The sequence below is a fragment of the Somniosus microcephalus genome, chromosome 18, assembly GCF_052327205.1.
Source record: "Somniosus microcephalus isolate GS21.2 chromosome 18, FLI_Smic_1.0, whole genome shotgun sequence".
Taxonomy (NCBI): domain Eukaryota; kingdom Metazoa; phylum Chordata; class Chondrichthyes; order Squaliformes; family Somniosidae; genus Somniosus; species Somniosus microcephalus.
The window spans coordinates 74,345,206-74,367,543 of NC_141004.1; the positions used below are offsets into that span (position 1 = coordinate 74,345,206).

Sequence of the window (22,338 nt, forward strand, 5' to 3'; positions counted from 1 at the left end):
ACAAGGAGCTTCAATGTAGGGCAGCCAAGAACGATATGCACACGGCAGGGCCCACTAATGTACACAGTGGACGTTGGGGAGAGCATCGTGAGACGCCATGCTGACCAGATCCTAGAGTCACAGGACAAGTCAACCCCATGCCTCGCCCATACGTACCTGGTGATGAACCCGACGTACAGGTAGCATCTACCCCAGAAACAGTAGCATCAGAAGCTGATGAACCAACCGACGACAGGGGGCCAGAATCGCCTCCGCACCAAGAGCAAGGCACTCGGGAAAGGCGCTATCCAGAAAGGATCAGGAAGCCTCCCCAAAGACTAAATTTATAAATAAACTATTTTCAGCTAATGTTGCATGTTAAAAGTGTTAATTGTAATTAGTTTGATATTTAATTGTTAAATGAGTGTTATGGTACTATTAATCTAAAAGGGGAGGAATTGTAATGTATGTACCTTTAAGGGGAGAACTACTTTTTACAGTTCCTGTATACTGTAGTACCGGCAGTGACCACACCTGTATATAAACCCTAAGTAGTGATCTGTATAGTTAGTTCTAGAGTAACACTCATTCAGTAAACACCTGTTGAATCGTTCCCTGCAGTCGTTGTCTGATTATTGAAGGACACAACATTACGATACACGGATCTAACAGTTAGAGCTTGAACCCCTTCCTCACTCCGGCACACAGCCAAGGGCACAGCACGTGGCTCTCACCCTCAGTCATCGCAGCCCTGAGCAAACACCAGCAAAAGATCATTCCCTTTCCGCACTAGCACTCCCGAGGCACTAGCCTGACAAGGGCAGCGGGGGTGGGTGGGGGGGAGGGGTAGAGAGAGGGAGAGGTAGAGAGAGGGGAGAGAAGGGGGGGTTAGAGAGAGGGGCGGTAGCAAGGGGGGGTTAGCGACGGGGCAGGAGACAGGGGTTGAGTTGGGGCCAAATACTGTCCAAGACAGAGTCGTGGGATCTTTTACGTTCGCCTGAGCACATAGATGGGGCCTCGGTTTACCGCCTCGTCTGAAAGACCTCCGACAGTGCAGCGCTCCCTCAGTACTGCCCCTCCGACAGTGCAGCGCTCCCTCAGTACTGCCCCTCCGACAGTGCAGCGCTCCCTCAGTACTGCCTATCCGACAGTGCAGCGCTCCCTCAGTACTGTCCCTCTGATAGTGCAGCACTCCCTCAGTACTGCCCCTCCGACAGTGCAGCACTCCCTCAGTACTGTCCCTCCGATAGTGCAGCACTCCCTCAGTACTGCCCCTCCGACAGTGCAGCACTCCCTCAGTACTGCCCCTCCGATAGTGCAGCGCTCCCTCAGTACTGCCCCTCCGATAGTGCAGCGCTCCCTCAGTACTGTCCCTCCGACAGTGCAGCACTCCCTCAGTACTGCCCCTCCGATGGAGCAGCACTCCCTCAGTACTGCCCTTCCGATGGAGCAGCACTCCCTCAGTACTGCCCCTCCGATAGTGGAGCAGTCCCTCAGTACTGCACTGAAGTGTCAGCCAGATTATGGGCGCAAGTCTCTAGAGTGGGGCCTGAACCCACAACCTTCTCCATTAATGGCCACCCAACTGCACATTTCTATACAGCAGTACAGCAGGGATTCATGCAACTCTTGACCTACCTGGAACACACTCAGCAGTGCCTGAGGGAAGTTATCGAAGGTGCTCCTTCGCACCACCATGTCATCAAAGTTGAACTTTCCACCAAACAGCTGCATCCCCAGCAAAGAGAAGATGATGATGAAGAGGAAGAGGAGGAGGAGTAAGGATGCAATGGAACGGACTGAGTTCAATAATGAAGCCACCAGGTTGCTCAAGGAGGTCCAATACCTGGGCAATGAGTAAAAGAGAGAGATTGAGCGTTCCAAGTTACAGCACTTAGAACTTGGGTGTGGCTCCAAGGTGTATATAAGTAAACAGTATCTGTTGACGTACAGAGTGGTCTTAAACAAAGTGCTTCTAAACAGAGGAGAGGAGGGGACTGGGGTGGGAGGGGACGGGGGGAGGGGGGGGAGGGGGGAAGGGGAGAGGGGGAGAGGGAAGGGGGACAGAGACAGAACTACAACAACAGAACTACCAGAAATCACATCATCTGCTTGGGAGGTGGGAGAGTCAGACCAACATTCTACAGGATCAAGAGGTGGGTGGCTTGGTGCACTTTCACATAAAAGACTGTTACCAGTCGGTGGGGGGAGGAAATAAGAAAAAGGCCGGAAGATTGTGGGGTGTGTGTCTCTTGATAATAACTAGGCCACACACACTACTAAAACACCCTCCCACAATTGCCTGGCCTGGGACAGCTGGAGATGCCTGGGTGAAGCTTCCTTGCAATCTCATCGAGAAGGCCTGGGGGAGGACTGTGCCTGGGCAGTTGCAGCTGTCCCGGGTGAAGACATCTTCTCCCCCGCACCAGGAGATCAACATAATAGACATTATATACCATCGGAGAGTGCACCCCTGCAAACACCCACCCACCGAGCTCCATGGAGAGTGGTGACCCCGCCCCTGCACAGTGGGCGGGACTCCCCTTCCTACTGGTAGATCCCCTGGACGCCACCGCGCAGCGAATTGTATTATCCAATGTCCCACCCTTTGTCCCCAGTGAGCTCCTCCTGCCCCACCTACATCAAGTGGGGGCGGTGAGGTGAGGGGTAACGCCAATCCCGCTTGGCTTCAGGGAGACCAGCCTCCGTCGTGAGCTTTTTATTTAGCTGGCGTGGGAGGAGGACACCATCAAGGGACAGCCTACCGCATCTTCTGGACATCAGACGGTGTGCGGTGCCACGTCTGTAAGGAGGTGGGGCACGCATGTAAAAGCTGACCCGGCTCCCAGGCCACTAAAGCGGCTGAGGCTGGCACCGCCGCTCCTCCCCAGCTTCTGTCCACGCATTGAACCAGCAGATGCACGGTCGATGTCAGAGGCCAATGTCATCACAGCCTCCAGCGGTGGGGGTGGGAGCGTCTGTGCGGAAGGAAGGCACAGTGAGGCGAGTCCCTTGGATAACCCGTACGGTCCCATACCTGCGCTCATCCTGAACCCCGTACTGGTGACTGTGAGTGCGAGGTACCCAGTGTCCAAGCCTGTGGCCATGCCCACTCTTGCGGGGAATTTACAACCCACGGTTGGGCTCGGGGCCAGCAAAGAGCAGCAGAAGGAGGGGGCAGAGTTGGAGGCCTCGGCAGACATGGAGGTCTCCCAACCTCCACGTCCCTCCGGAATAAAAAAGGAGCCGATCCTTGGAAGCGGAGGAGGATCTAGAAAAGGGAGGTCCCTCCATGGAAGAGGAGTCGCCACCCGTCGCGGGTCCCGCGGCCCCCACCCTCCTCTACCAACACGCGCCATTCTGCAGGAGTAGCCCGTCCCTCGGGAGGGTGAGACAGATACTGTGTCTCCCGGGGGTGGGAAGGAACTCTGCCCTTAGGGGAGGCCACAGATCCACCTACTGCTACACCACAACCATCCCTCGTTGCCGGGTCGGGCGTCCTGAGGCTAGGCTGATGAGGCTGAGCTCACCCAGCCACACCCCGACATCGCCCAGGAACTGCTCGACCTACTGGACAGCTTTAACAAAAACATCCCGTCTGCTGGGTGGGTGGCTGGTGGCGAGGAAGGGCAAGGCCCCCTTTCGCCATCTCTGACTCTGGTGTCAGGGGGCGGAGGGGGACCCCGAACTGCCTCTTGACCCAACACCCCCGCAGGAGCCCAGGGAGGACTCCTCTGCTGTCGATCCTGGGTATGGGATCGTGACATAGAAACATAGAAGATAGGAGCAGGAGTAGGCCATTCGGCCTCTCAAGCTTGCTCCGCCATTCAATGCGATCATGGCTGATCATCCAAACTCAGTACCCTGTCCCTGCCTTCTCCCCATATCCCTTGATCCCCTTTAGCCTTAAGAAATATATCCAACTCCTTCTTGAATATATTTAATGAATTTGCCTCCACTGCCTTCTGTGGTAGAGAATTCCACAGGTTCACCACTCGCTGGGTGAAGAAATTCCTCCTCATTTCTGTCCTAAATGGCTTATCTAGTCTATCCAGTCCTGTCAGAATTTTATAAGTTTCAATGAGATCCCCTCTCATTCTTCTAAACTCCAGCGAGTATAAGCCCAATCGACCCAATCTCTCCTCATACGTCATTCCTGCCATCCCAGGTATCAGCCTGGTGAATCTTCGCTGCACTCCCTCCATGGCAAGAACATCCTTCCTCAGATAAGGCGACCAAAACTGCACACAATACTCAAGGTGTGGTCTCACCAAGGCCCTGTACAACTGCAGCAAGACATCCTTGTTCCTGTACTCAAACCCTCTCGCTATGAAGGCCAACATGCCATTTGCCTTCTCAACCACCTGCTGCACCTGCATGCTTACCTTCAGCAACTGGTGCACAAGGACACCCAGGTCTCGTTGCACTTCCCCTTCTCCCAATCTATTGCCATTTGTAAGATTCGTGAAATTTTCATAAATAATCACGCAGGAAATTAGGGTTAATAAAACAGCTTTATTGACCAAAAGAAGCTTGTACAGAGAAACCTTTGATAAAAGGGCACACAAAATGGCCGCCAGACCTCGTGACCAGCTTCTGGGACCATTTGAATTTCTGTTACTGCAAGCCAGACAGGCTTGTGGATTGAGGACATTAAAGCCCGCGAAAACCAGTTTCGGGAAACCGAAACTCATGGAACTGAGTATACATGTTGATTAGATTATAAGTACAGGACAGATTTGGGTAGCAGGATGAGACCCATCAAGAAATGGGCGGACAATTGAATGAACACTCTAACCCATTTGCTGTACAAAGAAAAGCCGTTTAACAGCCATCCAGGGCAATCTTCAGACCGATCAATATACAAACCAAGTTACGGTGACAAAGTAAAGACATTATCGGCCCAGGAAGGCCAGTTAAGCTATCACCGACTCCCGTTATGAAGACAAAACACCCCTGCAGAGAGTTCTGCCCGCCAAAGGGCAGGACTATGATTTGGCGGGAGATAAGAATGGTTCCAAAAAGTATAACTGTGGATTGAGTAAAGTCCATCAGTGAGTTCTCCATCAGTACGCTTCGGGACAGACTCCATCGGAACCAAGCAGCACTTCGGTTCGGACCGTGTTCGGTGCTCGGGCAGGCAAGGCCCGGCCACGACGGGAAGACGACGAGGGTGGCCTGGGTACTTTTGTCGGGAGATCATCGACGACCCAGGCCGAAGAAGAAGACACCCTGTACTCCAGCTCTGCTTCAAATCAGAAGGACAATTATGACTGTATAAAGAAAGCTTTTTGGGACCAGCGTCCCGCCCCGAGTAAGATCATCGGGAGATCGACGACCCAGGCCAGAGAAGAAGACACTCAGGGCCCGGCACTCCAGTGTCTCAACATCACATCGGTAACGGATTCACCCATGTGCATCCAGTTCTCAAAATCACGTCGGTAACGGATTCATCCGTGGTGAGCGCTCACCAAGGCTGTATCGGCTGCCTACATCGCAGGAGAACCAAGAGGAAAACAAGCTGCGCCAGAACTTTCCAAACCCACGTGACGACGGAAAGCTGTGTCAAAAGGCTGCAAACCCCTTTTCGCAATTCTTAAAGTGGTGAGCATGATCCCGAGTTCCTCAAATCGAAACTTAGTTAGGTCTAGGGGAGGGGGTTAAGGGTAGTTGTAATGTGTTACCCCTTTTACGATGTGCCGTGTGTTCCCCATTTCTATAGAGTTAAGTTTATAGATGTGTGCATGCTTGTAGTTGCTTTAATCTGTGCATATGACATGTATTTTATAATGCTGCAAACTGTTCAATAAAGGCATCCATTTCGTGCTATTCGACCTGGTCTATTGAGTTTTCTGCACTACAGCTCCCTGCACCTAAGTCCAAGGTCGAGAACCGTAGGGGCGAGTGGGTCGAACCACTCACGGGTAATTATTGCAAGAAGCCTGGCAGGAGGCCAGAGCAAGCAAGAGAAACCCCCTACACATTTAGATAATAATCTGCCTTCCTGTTTTTGACACCAAAGTGGATAACCTCGCATTTATCCACGTTATATTGCATCTGCCATGCTTCTGCCCAATCACCCAACCTGTCCAAATCATCCTGGAGTTTCTCGGCATCCTCCTCACAGCACACACGCCCACCCAGCTTTGTGTCGTCTGCAAACTTGGAGATATTACATCTAGTTCCCTTGTCTAGATCATTAATATATATTGTGAATTGCTGGGGTCCTAGGACCGATCCCTGCGGTACCCCACTAGTCACTGCCTGCCACTCGGAAAAAGACCCATTTATTCCAACTCTTTGCTTTCTGTCTGCCAACCAGTTCTCTATCCAAGTCAATACCTTGCCCCCAATCCCATGTGCCTTAACTTTACACGCTAATCTCTTATGCGGGACCTTATCGAAAGCCTTCTGAAAGTCCAAATGCACCACATCCACTGGTTCTCCCTTATGTATTTTACCAGTTACATCCTCAAAAAATTCCAGTAGATTAGTCAAGCACGATTTACCCTTTGTAAATCCATGTTGACTTTGTCCGATCCTGTCACTGTTTTCCAAGTGCTCTGCTATTACATCTTTTATAATGGACTCTGGCATTTTCCCCACTACCGATGTCAGGCTTACCGGTCTGTAATTCCCCGTTTTCTCTCTACCACCTGTTTTGAATAGTGTTGTTACATTAGCTACCCTCCAATCCATGGGTACTGTTCCAGATTCCATCGAATGTTGGAAGATGATCAGCAATGCATCTACTATTTCTAGGGCCACAGGTGGGACCAGCTGGTGTGGCCGAGCCGTTCGCTGAACCCTGTGTGGTGGGCGGATCGACCGCTGGCGATGACGACCAGGAGGAGGGCGGCGGTGGAGGGCACTGAGGACGATTTGGAGTCCATCGGCAGCGAGGCGGTTGATGCCCGGATGCCCTCATGCCCCCTACTGGTCTCCCCTTGTCCCCATTGGGGAGCTCCGGGAATTTGTGGTAGGTTGCCTAGATCAGCGCAATAAAATCCAGCTGACCCTCGACAGATGGTCGGACTTGGCGCTGCTCATCAGACCCGTCCACGCCGAGCGTGGGCAAGGACGCAAGCCATCGTGGGCAGTGCCGGCTCAAGACGTTCCTCACTGGGCTGCTGAGGGAGTGGAGGATAATGTGCGACTCCGCTCCCTCCCCACAGTAAGTTAAGTAGAAGTTACACTATGCTCTTGTCATGAAGATAACCATAGCCAGCCTCAACATCAACGGCAGCAGGGAGGCACGCCGCAGATTTATTAACTTCTCGATCCTTAAGGAAGGGAAGAATGTGGTGTGCTTCCTGCAGGAAACCCACGCCGTTCTGGGAGACGAGGCTATGTGGCTCCTGGAATGGTGAGGAGGGGTCCATGAGCCACCTCGCCACCACCTCTTGCGGGGTGGCTATCTTGCTGACCCCACATTTTCGGCCGGAGATCTTGGGCGTCAAGAAGCCTGTGCCAGGCCACTTGCTCCATCTGTTCGCCTGGAGGACGTGCCGCTCCACCAAGTGAACACATACGCCGCCCCAGACCGGTGCGCAGCAAGTGCGCTTCTTTAAAAAAGTGTCCGCTCTTTGAGGCGCCATGGGCAAGTGCATTATCCTTGGAGGAGATTTCAACTGCACCCTTGAGGCGAGGGACTGCTCCAGTGTCCCGCGCAGCACAGCGGCGATGGAGAAGTTGAGGGACCTGGTCAGGTCCTTCGACTTGGTGGACGTCTGACGAAATCTCCATCCCGACTCCAGTGCCTTCACTAGCGTGAGGTCTGGAGGAGGAAGGTCCAGAATCGACCGCCTTTACATTTCCCGGGCGTACGTCTCCTATGTTCCGGCGGCTTCCATGCGGCCGGTGCCGTGCACGGGCCACCACCTGGTGTGGGCAGAGCTCGCTCCGCTCCGCGCGCGGGGGGGGGGGGGGGGGGTCCGCGTACTGGCATTTTAACAACCTGCTGCTGGAGGACGAGCGGTTCCGGGATTCAGCGATTCGGGGCCAACTGGAGAAGGAAGCTGGGGGGCTTCCCCTCCTTGAGGCTATGGTGGGACGTGGGGAAGGCTCATGTCCGTCTCTTCTGTCAGGAGTACGCGATGGGGTCGGCCAAGAGGCGGGAGGCCCGGGTCAGGCGGTTGGAGAGGGAGGTGCTCGACCTGGAGTCCCGTCTCGGTCAAGTCGTCGGAGACCCAGCCCTGCGGAAGGTGTACGAAGAGAAGAAGGGCGCGCTGAAGGACCTGCAGCTCGTCGGGTCCCGAGGCGCGTACGTGAGGTCGCGGATCCGGCTCCTCCGGGACCTGGACCATGACTCACCCTTCTTCTAATCGCTGGAAAAAAGGCAGGGGGTCCATAAGCAGCTCTGGATGGATCTCTGGTCTCTGATCTGGAGGGAATCAGTGCTGAGGCCTGGGCCTATTACGGGGCTCTGTTCTCTCCAGATCTGTCCAGCGAGGATGCGCGCAGAGTTTTGTGGGAGGACCTGCCGAAGGTCGGCCCGGAGGGCGCCGAACAGTTGGACGCCCTGCTGAGCTTGGCAGAGCTGACCAGTGCCCTCGGCCAGCTCTCGAGGGGCAAGTCCCCGGGGCTGGACGGGCTGACCGTGGAATTCCACAGGGCGTTCTGGAACGTCCTGGGGGGCGACTACGCACGGGTCCTGGGGGAAAAGTCTGGCGACCGGGGAGATGCCCCTCTCTTGGAGCAGGGCGGTCATCATCCTGCTGCCCAAGGACGATCTCCGCTTACTTAAGAACTGGCGCCCGGTCTCCCTCCTCAGCACAGATTACAAGGTCTTTGCCAAGGCCATGTCTGCTCGCCTTGGTACCATGCTGGCCCACATGATCCAACCCAACCAGTCCTACAAAGTCCCGGGCCGGACCATCCACGACAACATCCATCTGGCCTGGGACCTGGTTCACCATTCCCAGAGGGCTGGTCTGTCGGGTGCCTTCCTTTCCCTTGCCCGGATCCGACTTCTGTACGCCGCCGTTAAGGTTAACGGGTCTTTGACGGCGCCCCTTCGCTTCAAGAGAGGGGTGCGTCAGGGATGCCCATGTCCGGTCAGTTATACGCCGTTTGCGTGGAGCCTTTCCTGCGCCTCTTGCGGAAGAGGTTGACGGGACTGGCTCTGCAAGGGCCGGGCGTGGAGGTCGTCCTCTCTGCTTACACCAATGACGTGCTCCTCATGGACACGGATCCCATTGAATTGCGGAGGATGCGCGAGTGCCAGCAGGTTTACTCATCTGCGTCCTCTACCAGAATAAACTGGGAGAAATGTTCTGGACTCCTAGTGGGCCAGTGGCGGGTGGACTCCCCGCCGGAGGAGCTCAGGCCTTTTGCCTGGAGCACAACTCATCTCCTCTACCTGGGAGTCTACCTCAGCCCCGCCGAGGACGCCTGGCTGGAGAACTGGCAAGAGCTGGAGGCCAAAGTCACCGCTCGTCTAGGGCGCTGAACAGGACTGCTCCGAGTGCTGTCCTAGAGGGGTCGAGCGCTGTTCATAAATCAGCTGGTGGGCGCTATGCTGTGGTACCGGTTGGTCACTTTGATCCCTCCCCCTGCGTTTGTCGCCAAGATACAGAAGTAGCTCATCGATTTCTTCTGGGACAAAAGGAAGAATTGGGTCTCTGCCACGGTTGAGTCTCGTACTTAGGGAGGGTGGTCAGGCGCTGGTGTGCCTTCGCACCCAGGCTGCTACTTTCCATCTGCAGAGATACCTGTACGTTGAGGATCCTCCCAGATGCTGTGCACTGGCAACGTATTTCTTCCGCCAGCTGCACGGCCTCAATTATGACATGGAGCTCCTGTTTGTGAAACTGGGTGGGACACGTGGCTGCCTGCGGGAGCTGCCTGTCTTCTACCAGGAACTGATCAGGGTCTGGAACAAGGTCGTCTCCAGACAGAGTTCTATCGTCAAGAGTGGCGGCCATCCTTCAGGAGCCGCTGCTCAGGAATCCGCACCTCCACGGCCGCAGGTTCGGCTGGCTGGCGGAAGGCAGGGCTGTGTCTGCCAAGGTGACCAGAGTCAGGGACCTGCTCGATGGCGGAGGAGCGGGTTGGATGGCGGAGGAGCTGGCGCAGCACCTGTCCTGGGCCGATGTCCGGCTCGTGGCCAAAGCCATTGAGTCACTAAAGGTGCCACTGGGCCCTGACTTCACCAGGTGTGTTGAGGTGGCTCAAGCATGTGGGGCGATTCCCATCCAAACTAACCCCCGTTCGGACAGAATTCCTCATCGGCGCCAGGCCCCAAGACTTCCCTCGGGAGCCGTCTCAGGGAAATCCCTTCCGTGCCTTTCCATTCCACATGGTGGGCTTTCCTGTACGGGCTGCTCTTGCACACTCTCCTCTTTGTCATCCTTGTCTGCCATCCAGACATGCCTTGGCGCAACATCTGGCCATCTGGAGGAGGCGGGGGGGTCCCCAATGGAGGGCTCTCTACGTGGGAGTCCTCCCTTTGTCTATTGGGGTCTTGGCCTGGAGGATGCTGCACGGGGCAGTCCCGTGCAATAAGTTTTTATTGTAGGTATGGTCAAATTCCTATCCAGAGATTGAGTTCGACGCAGGCAATCAATCAAAAAGGTTTTTAATGTCAAACTAACGAGTTTAAACAGATTGATGCAAGAGAACTATGAATACAGGTCTTAACTGGCTGGAGGCTCCACGAGGACTGCCTGGGCGGTCCCGTGGATGGCGTCATGACGTCATCACGTTCTTCCCGCGTTTAGGGTGATCACGTGATCGGCGGCATGATGTCATCGCGTTTGCCCGTGCTCTGTACATGCAAACAGTATATACAATGGTACAGATTTAGTCTGTAGCTAACACAGCGTTAAAAGGAATTATGTACACTTGTTCAGAGTCTCTCAGTGGCTCTGCCACATGCGCCCCCCTAGAATTGCCTTTAATAAAAAAAGTCAAACGGTGAGGGGGTCTGACGAGCCTGTCAGAACGAGTCTTGTATTCCCGAAGCGGAAGCTGTTGGACAACGGGCAGTCTGGCGGGCGGTTGCACTTGTTCCGGCGTGACGACGGTGGGCAGTCGACCTTGCCTTGGCGGCTGTGCGGTCTCGACGGGTCGGTCAAGGTCCAGGTGTACTGGTTTCAAACGGTCAACCGAAATGTGGTCCAGTTTGCCACCGACATCCACGGTGAAGGTCTTGTCTCCTGCCTCTATCACGCGGAAAGGACCAGTGTATGGGGCCTTGAGCAGATCCCGGTGAGCATCGTGGCGGATGAACATGTAGCCAGCGTTTTTCAGCTCTGCTGGAATGTGAGAGCCCTAAAACCCGTGATGCGATGTGGGAACTGGCACGAAACGTCTGGCTGCTTCCTGGTGGCTGATGAGCTGGCTTGAGGCAGACCATGGCTCCGTTGGTGTTGGCAGGAAATCCCCCGGCACTCGCAGAGGCTGACCATAAACGAGCTCTGCCACGGAAGAGCGAAGATCTTCCTTGGGGGCCGTGCGAAGGCCCAACAGGGCCCACGGCAGCTTGTCTGCCCATCTGGCGTCTTGGAGGCTGGCCCTCAGTGCGGCTTTAAGCGATCTGTGAAACCGTTCGCACAGACCATTCGCTTGTGGGTAGTAGGCTGTGGTGCGGTGCAATTTGACCCCGAGTCCCTGAGCTACCGCATTCCAGAACTCGGAGGAAAATTGCGGTCCCCGGTCCGAAGAGATGTCATCAGGCACCCCAAAACAGGCGACCCAGGAAGAGATGAACGCCCTGGCCACATCCGCCGAAGTAGTAGATGACAGGGGAACCGCCTCTGGCCATCTGGTGGTGCGATCTACTATGGTCAGGAGATGCGTAAAACCGTGGGAAGGTGGAAGTGGTCCTACCAGGTCCATGTTGACGTGGTCAAACCGTCGCTCCGGAACTGCAAAGGTGGTCAATTGGAGCCCTGACGTGGCGCTGTACCTTGGACCTTTGGCAGACCACGCAGGTGTTGGCCCAGTCGCGGACATCTTTATGCATGCCGCGCCAGACGAACTTAGATGACATTAGCTTCTGAGAAGCCTTCACACCTGGGTGTGATAACCCATGTACAGCGTCAAACACCTTGCAGCGCCAAGCGACCGGCACGATAGGACGAGGGTCCCGAACGGAGACGTCACAAAGCAGCGTGGTACCAGCCGAATGAAACCGGATGTCGGCCACTTGGAGGCTAGTGGTGTTGGTGCGGTAAGCCTGCACTTCGGGGTCTGAGACTTGGTCCGCTGCCATAAGGGCGTAGTCGATGCCCAGCTGGACCGCATGCACAGTCGCGCGGGAGAGGCAGTCTGCCACCAGGTTGTCTTTACCGGCCACGTGCTGAATATCCGTAGTAAATTCGGAGATATATGTCAGCTGGCGTTGTTGCCGGGATGACCACGGTTCAGCGGTCTTGGCCATGGCGAAAGTCAGTGGCTTATGGTCGATGAAGGCAGTGAAAGGGCGTCCTTCCAATAAGAATCGGAAATGGCGGATGGCCAGAAAAAGGGCTAGTAACTCCCTGTCGAAAGTACTGTACACCCGCTCGTTGCGCCGTAATTGACGGCTGAAGAATGCCAACGGCTGCCACGTCCCGTTCACCCACTGCTCCTGTACAGCGCCGATTGCGTAATCTGACGCGTCGGTGGTGAGAGCGATGGTGGTTCCTGGAAGCGGGTGCACCAGCATGGTTGCATTGGCCAAGGCGCTCTTAGTGTCAGTGAATGCCCGATCCATGTCAACTGTCCAGCTTACCGGATCCTTGCCAGACTTGCCCTTGAGGGCCTCGTACAGGGGCTGCATGAGCAGAGCTGCCTTAGGCACGAAACGGTGGTAAAAATTGACCATTCCGAGGAACTCCTGCAGGGCCTTTATGTTCTGCGGGCGCGGAAAGGATGTCACCGCCTCTACCTTCACTTGCAAAGGCACCGCTCCCTCCGAGGTAATGTGATGTCCCAGGAAATCAATGTGGGGCAGACCAAACTGACACTTGGCCGGGTTGAGAATCAGGCCGTGTTGGCTGAGGCGTCGAAAGAAGGTGCGTAGGTGCGCGATGTGTTCCTCCTTATTACGACTGGCAACGAGGATGTCGTCTAAGTAGACGAAAAGGAACTTGAGGTCCCGCAGCACGGAGTCCATGAGGCGCTGGAAGGCCTGGGCGGCGTTCTTCAACCCAAAAGGCATCCTCAAAAATTCGAAAAGGCCGGATGGGGTGATGACTGCAGTCTTCTGAACGTCCTGCGGGTGTACCGGGACCTGGTGGTAGCCTCGGACCAGATCAACCTTGGAAAACACGGTGTTTCCTGCCAAATGGGCAGAGAAATCCTGAATGTGGGGGATCGGGTATCGATCAGGAGTGGTGGCGTTGTTTAGTCGCCGATAGTCGCCGCATGGCCACCATCCGCCGCCAGGTTTCGGTACTATGTGGAGAGGCGAAGACCAGGGACTATTCGACCGGCGAATAATCCCCAGGCGTTCCATCATTGCAAACTCCACCTTCACGACCGCTAGCTTGCCAGGTTCGAGGCGCCGGGCCCGGGACCGGAGGGCCGGTGGTGGTGATGTGGTGTTCCACACCATGTTTCGTGGCCGTAGAGGAGAACGTAGGTCTGGTCAGGTCTGGAAATTCACCGAGCAGGCGAGCGAACTCATTCGGAGTCGGGAAAGCGCAGGAGACGGTGCGCGACATGGTGTTACTACGGTGGCAAGGGATAGAGTGAAACGTGGCCGCGTTGATCAGCCGCCGGTTCCGCACATTGACCAGGAGGCCGTTGGCGCACAGGAAATCTGCACCGAGAATGGCGTGTGAAACCTTGGCCGTAACAAATTCCCAAACAAATCGCTGGCCCCCGAAGCACACCTGGACCCGCCGTCTGCCGAAGGTCCGAATAGCGCCGCCATTAGCCACTTCGAGGGGAAGGCCGTGCCTCCCAGCCTGTACATCAAGAGCTGACGCGGGTAGGATGCTGCACTGCGCTCCGGTGTCGCAGAGGGACCGATGACCGGAGAGGGTATCCGTGATAAAGAGCAGCTTGCCTGCGTTGCCGACTGCCATCGCGGCTGCGGGGCACCCGTTAGACCCGCTCTTCATTGGACGGAGTTGTCGTTTTTTTTTGAGAGAAGCTGCAGGGAGGGCAGCAACATCTCGCCTTCGCGCCAAACCAGGCGTGGTAGAAGCACAGCCCCGCAGGCTGAGTAGCTGGGGTGGCGTCTGTGGGAGATGGGCGCCTCATGGCAGCGCAGTACTGCTGCGTAACTGCGAATATTTTATCTGCCTCGGCAGCGAGCGCTGCGCAGTCTTCGACCTCGGACCTGGCCAAGGCCGCTTGCACCTGCTCCAGCAATTGGCTGAGGAATAACTCTCTGAAGAGAAAGCATTGCGGTTCGGAGCCGAGGAGAGCGAGCATGTGGCTCATCAGCTCAGAAGGTTTGGAGTCCCCGACCCCGGGCATAGCGAGCAGTCGACGGGCGCGCTCTGATTTCGTGAGCCCAAAGACCTGCAGCAACCGCGCTTTGAGGGTCTCATACTTGCGGTCCATCGGAGGGTTCTCCAGAAGACTGACGATCCGCGAGGCGGTGGAGCTATCGAGTGTGGAGACCACGTAGAAGTATCGGGTCTGATCCTCAACGATGCCTCTCAGGGCGAACTGGGCTTCAACTTGGATAAACCAGGTGGTCACCTGTTGCTCCCAGAACTGCGGCAGCTTCAATGAGACAGCGTTGTTCTCCATGCTGTGTTCCTTTTGCGAATACCGTTCACAAAAGTCGGGGTCACCAATGTAGGAATGGTCAAATTCCTATCCAAAGATTGAGTTCGACACAGGCAATCAATCAAAAAGGTTTTTAATGTCAAACTAACGAGTTTAAACAGATTGATGCAAGAGAACTATGAATACAGGTCTGAACTGGCTGGAGGCTCCACGAGGACTGCCTGGGCGGTCCCGTGGATGGTGTCAAGACGTCATCACGTTCTTCCCGCGTTTACGGTGATCACGTGATCGGCGGCATGACGTCATCGCGTTTGCCTGCGCTCTTAAAGGACCCGCGCCCTGTACATGCAAACAGTATATACAATGGTACAGATTTAGTCTGTAGCTAACACATCGTTAAAAGGAATTATGTACACTTGTTCAGAGTCTCTCAGTGGTTCTGCCACATGATGTTGTTTCACAGGCTGTCTGCCTTTTCTGGGGCCTGCTTCCACGTACACAGAGTGCGAGAGGTCACAGCCCCGCTTCCATTATTTGAAGGGGCTGCTCCTCGATTTTTGACTGCACTTCAGTCCCACACTCCTGATCTCTGGTCACCCGGTGCAGAGGGGAGCGGGCAGGTCAGGAGACCTCCTCATAGGACTGCTCCTGGGCCCGGCCAAGGTGGCCATTAACTGGTCCAGGCAGCGGGCGGTCGAGGGGGTCGTTCAGCCCGACTGCCTGCCTCTCTTCCACGGCTTCATTCGCGCCCGGGCATCCCTGGAGATGGAGCTCGCGGTGTCCACCGACACGCTTGAGGTCTTCCATGGGCACTGGGGGGACTGGAGTGCATCATCACCCCAGAAAATAGAATTTTGATTTAATTTAATTTGTTAAGTTTCCCTTAATTTTGGTTTAAGTTACATTATTATGCCCCTTTAAGAAGGGGAGCACATGCTACCTCTTAATTGGTGATGGCGATTGCCATCAACCACTGTAACTAAAAGTCAGCACTTGTAACTTGGGTGTGGCTCGACGGTGAATAAAAGTAAACAGTATCTGGTGACACACAGAGTGGCCTTAAACAAAGTGCTTCTAAACAGAGTGTTAAAGTTGGGAATTTGGAGCAGAGGAGGAAGGAGGAGCTGCTTTTTGCCTCCAGTACTTGTAGTGCTTTGTGTTACAGGTAAATAATTAATTTAATCCACCTATAACTTAAACTAGATCAAGTAATTAGTGAAACAAACTAAGCTCCACTTAAACCTGGCTGAGACTCGTGTCCTGGCAAATCGAATAACTAGGGCTGCAGGTAGGGCTTTAAACTAAAAAGGTGGGGGGGGGGGGGGGAGGTCAGGTGAGGGGAAATTTAGAAATCTAAAGAGAAAAGACAAGGCAATGGAGCAGTGCAGCAATTTGGGTAAAGATAAGCAGCGTGTGACAGGAAGGGACAGAGAGTTTAACAGTAATAGTGCATCAGCGAATAAGGTGGAATAATGGTAAAAAAGTAAAAATTAAAGGCTCTTTATCTGAATGCACGAAGCATTCGCAACAAGATAAATTAATTAGTTGCACAGAGATAAATGGGTTTGATCTAATAGCCATTACTGAGACGTGGTTGCAAGGTGGCTCAGGTTGGGAACTAAATATTCCAGGGTACTTGATGTTTCGAAAAGACAGGTGGAATGGAATGTGGGGGGGGGGGGGGGGGGGGTTAGCCCAGAAAATAAAGGATGACACAAGGACAGTAGTGAGAAAGGATCTTGGCTCAGAAGATCAGAAAGTAGAATCAGTATGGGTGGAGATAAGAAATAACAAGGGGCAAAAAGCACTGGTGGGAGTAGTTTATAGGCCCCGTAACAGTAGCTATACCACTGGACAGAATATTAATCAACAAATAATAGGAGCTTATAACAAAGGTAATGCAATAATCGTGGGGGACATTACTCTACATATAGACTGGGCAAATCAAATTGGCAAAGGTAGTCTGGCGGAAGAGTTCAAGGAATGCATTCGGGACAGTTTCCTAGAACAATACGTCGTGGAACCAACCAGGGGACAGGTTATTTTAGATCTAGTCTTGTGCAATGAGACAGGGTTAATTAGTAATCGCATGGTAAAGGATCCTCTGGAGAAGAGTGATCATAATATAAGTATTTCACTCTCAAACACAATGTGAAATTCTAAGTCCAAAACTAGAGTCTTAAACTTAAATAAAGCCAATTACATAGGTATGAGGGGTGAGTTGGCTAAGGTAGACTGGGAAATTAGATTAAAAGGTATGACAGTAGATAAGCAGTGGCAAATATTTAATGAAATAATCCAAAATTCTCAAAAAATATACATTCCATTGAGAAATAAAAACTCCACAGGAAAAGTGATCCATCCATGGCTAACTAAAGTAGTTAAGGATAGTATTAGATTAAAAGAAGAGGATTGGGAAAGCTTTAGAAACCAGCAAAGGATGACCAAAAAATTGACAAAACGGGAGAAAATAGAATATGAAAGTAAACTAGCAAGAAATATAAAAACAGATTATAAGAGCTTCTACAAGTATGTAAAAAGGAAGAGATTAGCGAAAGTAAACGCGGGTTCCCTTACAGGCTAAGACAGGAGAAATTATTATGGGGAATAAGGAAATGGCAGAGACTTTAAACAAATAGTTTGTATCTGTCTTCACAGTAGAAGACACAAAAAACATACCAAAAATAGTGGGGAACCAAGGGGCTAATGAGAGTGAGTACTTAAGATCAGTAGAGGAAAAGTACTAGAGAAACTAATGGGACTAAAATTCAGCAAATCCCCTGGACCTGACGGCCAACATCCTAGGGTTCTAAAAGAGGTGGCTGCAGAGACAGTGGATGCATTGGTTGTGATCTTCCAAAATTCCCTAGATTCTAGAACGATCCCAGCGGATTGGAAGGTAGCAATAGTAACCCCGCTATTCAAGAAAGGAGGGAGAGAGAAAACAAGGAACGATAGGCCAGTTAGCCTGATATCAGTCGTCGGGAAAATGCTGGAATCCATTGTTAAGGAAGTGGTATCAGGGTATTTAGAAAATCATAACATGATTAGGCAGAGTCAACATGGTTTTATGAAAGGGAAATTTTGTTTAACAAATTTACTAGAGTTTTTTGAGGATGTAACTAGCAGGGTAGATCAAGGGGAACCAGTGGATGTAGTATATTTGGATTTCCAAAAGCATTGGATAAGGTGCCAAATAAAAGGTTGTTACACAAGATAAGGGCTCATGGGGTTTAGGGGTAATATTCGCATCAATAGAGGATTGGTTAACGGACAGAAAACACAGTGTAGGGATAAAAGGGCATTTTCAGGCAGGCAGGCTGTAACTAGTTGGGTGCCACAAGGATCAGTGTTGGGGCCTCAGCTATTTACAATTTATATTAATGACTTAGATGAAGGGACTGAGTGTAATGTATCCACGTTTGCTGATGATATAAAGCTAAGTGGGAAAGTAGGCTGTGAGGATGACATAAAGAGCTTGCAAAGGGACATAGACAGGTTAAGGGAGTGGGCAGTGAGGTGGCAGATGGAGTATAATGTGGGGAAATGTGAGGTTATTCAATGTGGTAGGAAGAATAGAAAAACAGAATATTTTTTAAATTGTGAGAAACTATTAAATGTTGGAGTTCAGAGAGATCTAGGTGTCCTGAGTTTAGGTGTCCTCGTACAGACCTTTATTCCAAGGTGTTGTGTATTTTGAATGTGTATTAGAATTGTCCCACATGGGATACCGTAATGGTGATTTGCAATGCACTATGGGAAATGTAGTGCATTGAGTAAAGAAGCACATCTATCTATCTATCTTTTTTTCTATCTAAATGGGTCCATGTGTCTGTCTGTCTGTGTGTATGTCCACGCGTAACTCAAAAGTTATAGAGCGTACCTACACATACGTTATATCAAAAGAAAGCTTATGATTAGGGGAGTGTCATAGGTGTATTTACTTTTTGGTCAGACAAAAATTGCTCGGACAGTATACAGAAAACGTTCAAAAAACGGAATTCCACTCATTAGCGTTGAGTGAGTTTGTCCGCGGTAAACTCAAAAGTTATAGAGTGTACCTACACATATGTTATATCAAAAGAAAGCTTATGATTAGGGGAGTGTCATAGGCATATTTACTTTTTGGTCAGACAAAAATTGCTCGGACAGTATACAAAAAACGTTCAAAAAACGGACAAAATCCGTCTGTGTGTATGTCCGCGATAAACTCATAAATTATAGAGCGTGCCTACACATATGTTATATCAAAAGAAAGCTTATGATTAGGGGAGTGTCATAGATGTGTTTACTTTTTGGTCAGACAAAGATTGTTCGGACATTATGCAAAAAACGTCGAAGAAACGGTAAATATCCGCTCATTAGCATTGAGTGACGTGATGGTTGACCAATCCTACGGGGAAGCGCGGTGCATCTCGGGGGGCATTTCATGGCGTGTGTGGGCGGGGCCTAATCCTGCCACCTGCCGTCTGCCCAGCAACAGGGAGTGGCATCTCAAATCTGCCCAGCAACAGGGAGTGGCATCTCAAATCTGCCCAGCAACAGAGAGTGGCATCTCAAATCTGCCCAGCAACGGCATCTCAAATCTGCCCAGCAACAGGGAGTGGCATCTCAAATCTGCCCAGCAACAGAGAGTGGCATCTCAAAATCTGCCAGCAACGGGGGTAGCGCGGTGCGTCACGGGGGGCGTTTCATGGCGTGTGTGGGCGGGGCCTAATCCTACAGCCTGCCATCAGTGCGGCAGGCGGGGAAAACTGATACACATTCAGAGACTGAGACAAATACGCGGCCCGAGATCCCGAGAGACTATCGAGCATACACCGACAGAGACAGATACAACCGCGCGGCCCGAGACCGACAGAGACAGATACAACCGCGGCGGAGCCCGAGAGCCCCATCGACAGCGAGCAGGCGAGCGGGTCCGGAGTGGGAGCCACCGTGCATGGGGCTCTGGGTCGCCAAGGCCGGGCTGAGTCCTTCACCTTCCCTGCGGTGGTCTTCCTCTCTTCTCTATCTCCTGGCCCACACTCTCGTCCTTCCCTCTCTCTCTCGTCCTCTTCCCTCTCTCTCTCTCTCTCCTTCCCCCTCCTCTCTCTCCTTCCTCCTCTCTTCCTTTCCCTCTCTCTCTCCTTCCTCCTCTCTCTCTGTCTGCTTCCCTCTCTCTCTCTCTCTCCTTCCCCCTTTCTTTCTCTCTCTCCTTCCCCATCTCTCTCTCCTTCCCCCTCTCTCTCTCTCCTTCCCCTCTCCTCTCTCCTTCCCCCTCTCTCTCTCTCTCCTTCGCGCCTCTCGGCGCTCTCGCCTTCCCCCTCTCTCTCTCTCCTTCCCCCTCTCTCTCTCCTTCCCCCTCTCTCTCTCTCTCCTTCCCCCTCCTCTCTCTCTCCTTCCCCCTCTCTCTCTCTCCTTCCCTTTCTTTCTCTCTCTCCTTCCCCTTTCTTTCTCTCTCTCCTTCCCCCTCTCTCTCTCTCTCTCTTCCCCCTCTCTCTCCTTCCCCTCTCTCTCTCTCCTTCCCCCTTTCTTTCTCTCTCTCCTTCCCCCTCTCTCTCTCTCTCTCCTTCCCCCTCTCTCTCTCTCTCTCCTTCCCCCTCTCTCTCTCCTTCCCCCTCTCATCCTTCCCCCCTCTCTCTCTCTCCTCCCCCCTCTCTCTCGCTCTCTCCTTCCCCCTCTCTCTCTCTCCTTCCCCCTCTCTCTCCTTCCCCCTCTCTCTCTCCTCCCCTCTCTCTCTCCTCCCCCTCTCTCTCTCTCTTCACGCTGCCTTCCCCTCTCCTCTCTCTCCTTCCCCCTCCTCTCTCTCTCTCCTTCCCCCTTTCTCTCTCTCTCTCTCCTTCCCCCCCTCTCTCTCTCTCTCTCTCCTTCCCCCTCTCTCTCTCTCTCTCCTTCCCCTCTCTCTCTCTCTCCTTCCCCCTCTCTCTCCTTCCCTCTCTCTCTCTCCTTCCTCTCTCTCTCCTCCCCCTCTCTCTCTCTCTCTCCTTCCCCCTCTCTCTCTCTCTCTCTCTCCTTCCCCCCTCTCTCTCCTTCCCCCCCTCTCTCTCCTTCCCCCCTCTCTCTCTTTCCCCCTCTCTCTCTCCTTCCCCCTCTCTCTCTCTCCTTCCCCCTCTCCCTCTCCTTCTCTCTCTCTCCCTTCCCCCTCTCTCTCTCTCTCTCCTTCCCCCTCTCTCTCTCTCCTTCCCCCTCTCTCTCTCTCTCCTTCCCCCTCTCTCTCTCTCTCCTTCCCCCCCTCTCTCTCTCTCCTTCCCCTCTCTCTCTCTCCTTCCCCCTCTCTCTCTCTCTCCTTCCCCCTCTCTCTCTCTCCTTCCCCCTCTCTCTCTCCTTCCCTCTCTCTCTCTCTCTCTCCTTCCCCCTCTCTCTCTCTCCTTCCCCCTCTCTCTCTCTCCTTCCCCCCCCTCTCTCTCTCTCCTTCCCCCTCTCTCTCTCCTCCCCCCCTCTCTCTCTCTCCTTCCCCCCCTCTCTCTCTCTCCTTCCCCCTCTCTCTCTCCTTCCCCCTCTCTCTCTCCTTCCCCCTCTCTCTCTCCCCCCCTCTCTCTCTCTCTCCTTCCCCCTCTCTCTCTCTCTCTCCTTCCCCTCTCTCTCTCTCCTTCCCTCTCTCTCTCTCTCTCTCCTTCCCCCTCTCTCTCTCTCTCCTTCCCCCTCTCTCTCTCTCTCTCCTTCCCCTCTCTCTCTCTCCTTCCCCCCTCTCTCTCTCTTTCCCCCCCTCTCTCTCTCTTTCCCCCTCTCTCTCTCCTTCCCCCTCTCTCTCTCTCCTTCCCCCTCTCTCTCTCCTTCCCCCTCTCTCTCTCTCCTTCCCCCTCTCTCTCTCTCTCCTTCCCTCTCTCTCTCCTTCCCCCCTCTCTCTCTCTCCTTCCCCCTCTCTCTCTCCTTCCCCCCTCTCTCTCTCTCCTTCCCCCTCTCTCTCCTCTCCTTCCCCCTCTCTCTCTCTCTCTCCTTCCCCTCTCTCTCCTTCCCCTCTCTCTCTCTCTCTCCTTCCCTCTCTCTCTCTCTCTCTCTCCTCCCTCTCTCTCTCCTTCCCCCTCTCTCTCTCTCCTTCCCCCTCTCTCTCTCCTTCCCCCTCTCTCTCTCTCTCCTTCCCCCCCTCTCTCTCTCTCCTTCCCCCTCTCTCTCTCCTTCCCCCCTCTCTCTCTCTCTCCTTCCTTCCCCCTCTCTCTCTCCTTCCCCCCTCTCTCTCTCCTTCCCCCTCTCTCTCTCCTTCCCCCTCTCTCTCTCTCTCCTTCCCCTCTCTCTCTCTCCTTCCCCCTCTCTCTCTCCTCCCCTCTCTCTCTCTCCTTCCCCCTCTCTCTCTCTCCTTCCCCCTCTCTCTCTCTCCTTCCCCTCTCTCTCTCTCTCTCTCTCCTTCCCCCCCTCTCTCTCTCCTTCCCCCTCTCTCTCTCCTTCCCCCCTCTCTCTCTCTCCTTCCCCTCTCTCTCTCTCTCCTTCCCCCTCTCTCTCTCTCTCCTTCCCCCTCTCTCTCTCTCTCCTTCCCCCCTCTCTCTCTCTCTCCTTCCCCCTCTCTCTCTCTCTCCTTCCCCCTCTCTCTCTCTCTCCTTCCCCTCTCTCTCTCTCTCCTTCCCCCTCTCTCTCTCTCTCCTTCCCCTCTCTCTCTCTCTTTCCCTCTCTCTCTCTTTCCCCCTCTCTCTCTCCTTCCCCCTCTCTCTCTCCTTCCCCCTCTCTCTCTCTCTCTCCTTCCCCCTCTCTCTCTCTCTCCTTCCCCCTCTT

The 22,338-nt window shown here is 53.5% G+C and overlaps 1 protein-coding gene across 1 annotated transcript in view; it reads right to left on the bottom strand.

The window, feature by feature from the left end:
* The window catches only part of LOC147105386 (voltage-dependent L-type calcium channel subunit alpha-1S-like), a 78,824-nt gene that overhangs the window by 39,317 nt on the left and 17,169 nt on the right, over positions 1 to 22,338 (bottom strand). The window contains exon 6 of the mRNA XM_086011806.1: positions 1,618 to 1,825. Within this exon, the coding sequence (XP_085867932.1) occupies positions 1,618 to 1,825 (208 nt within the window). The remainder of the gene's footprint in view (positions 1 to 1,617; positions 1,826 to 22,338) is intronic.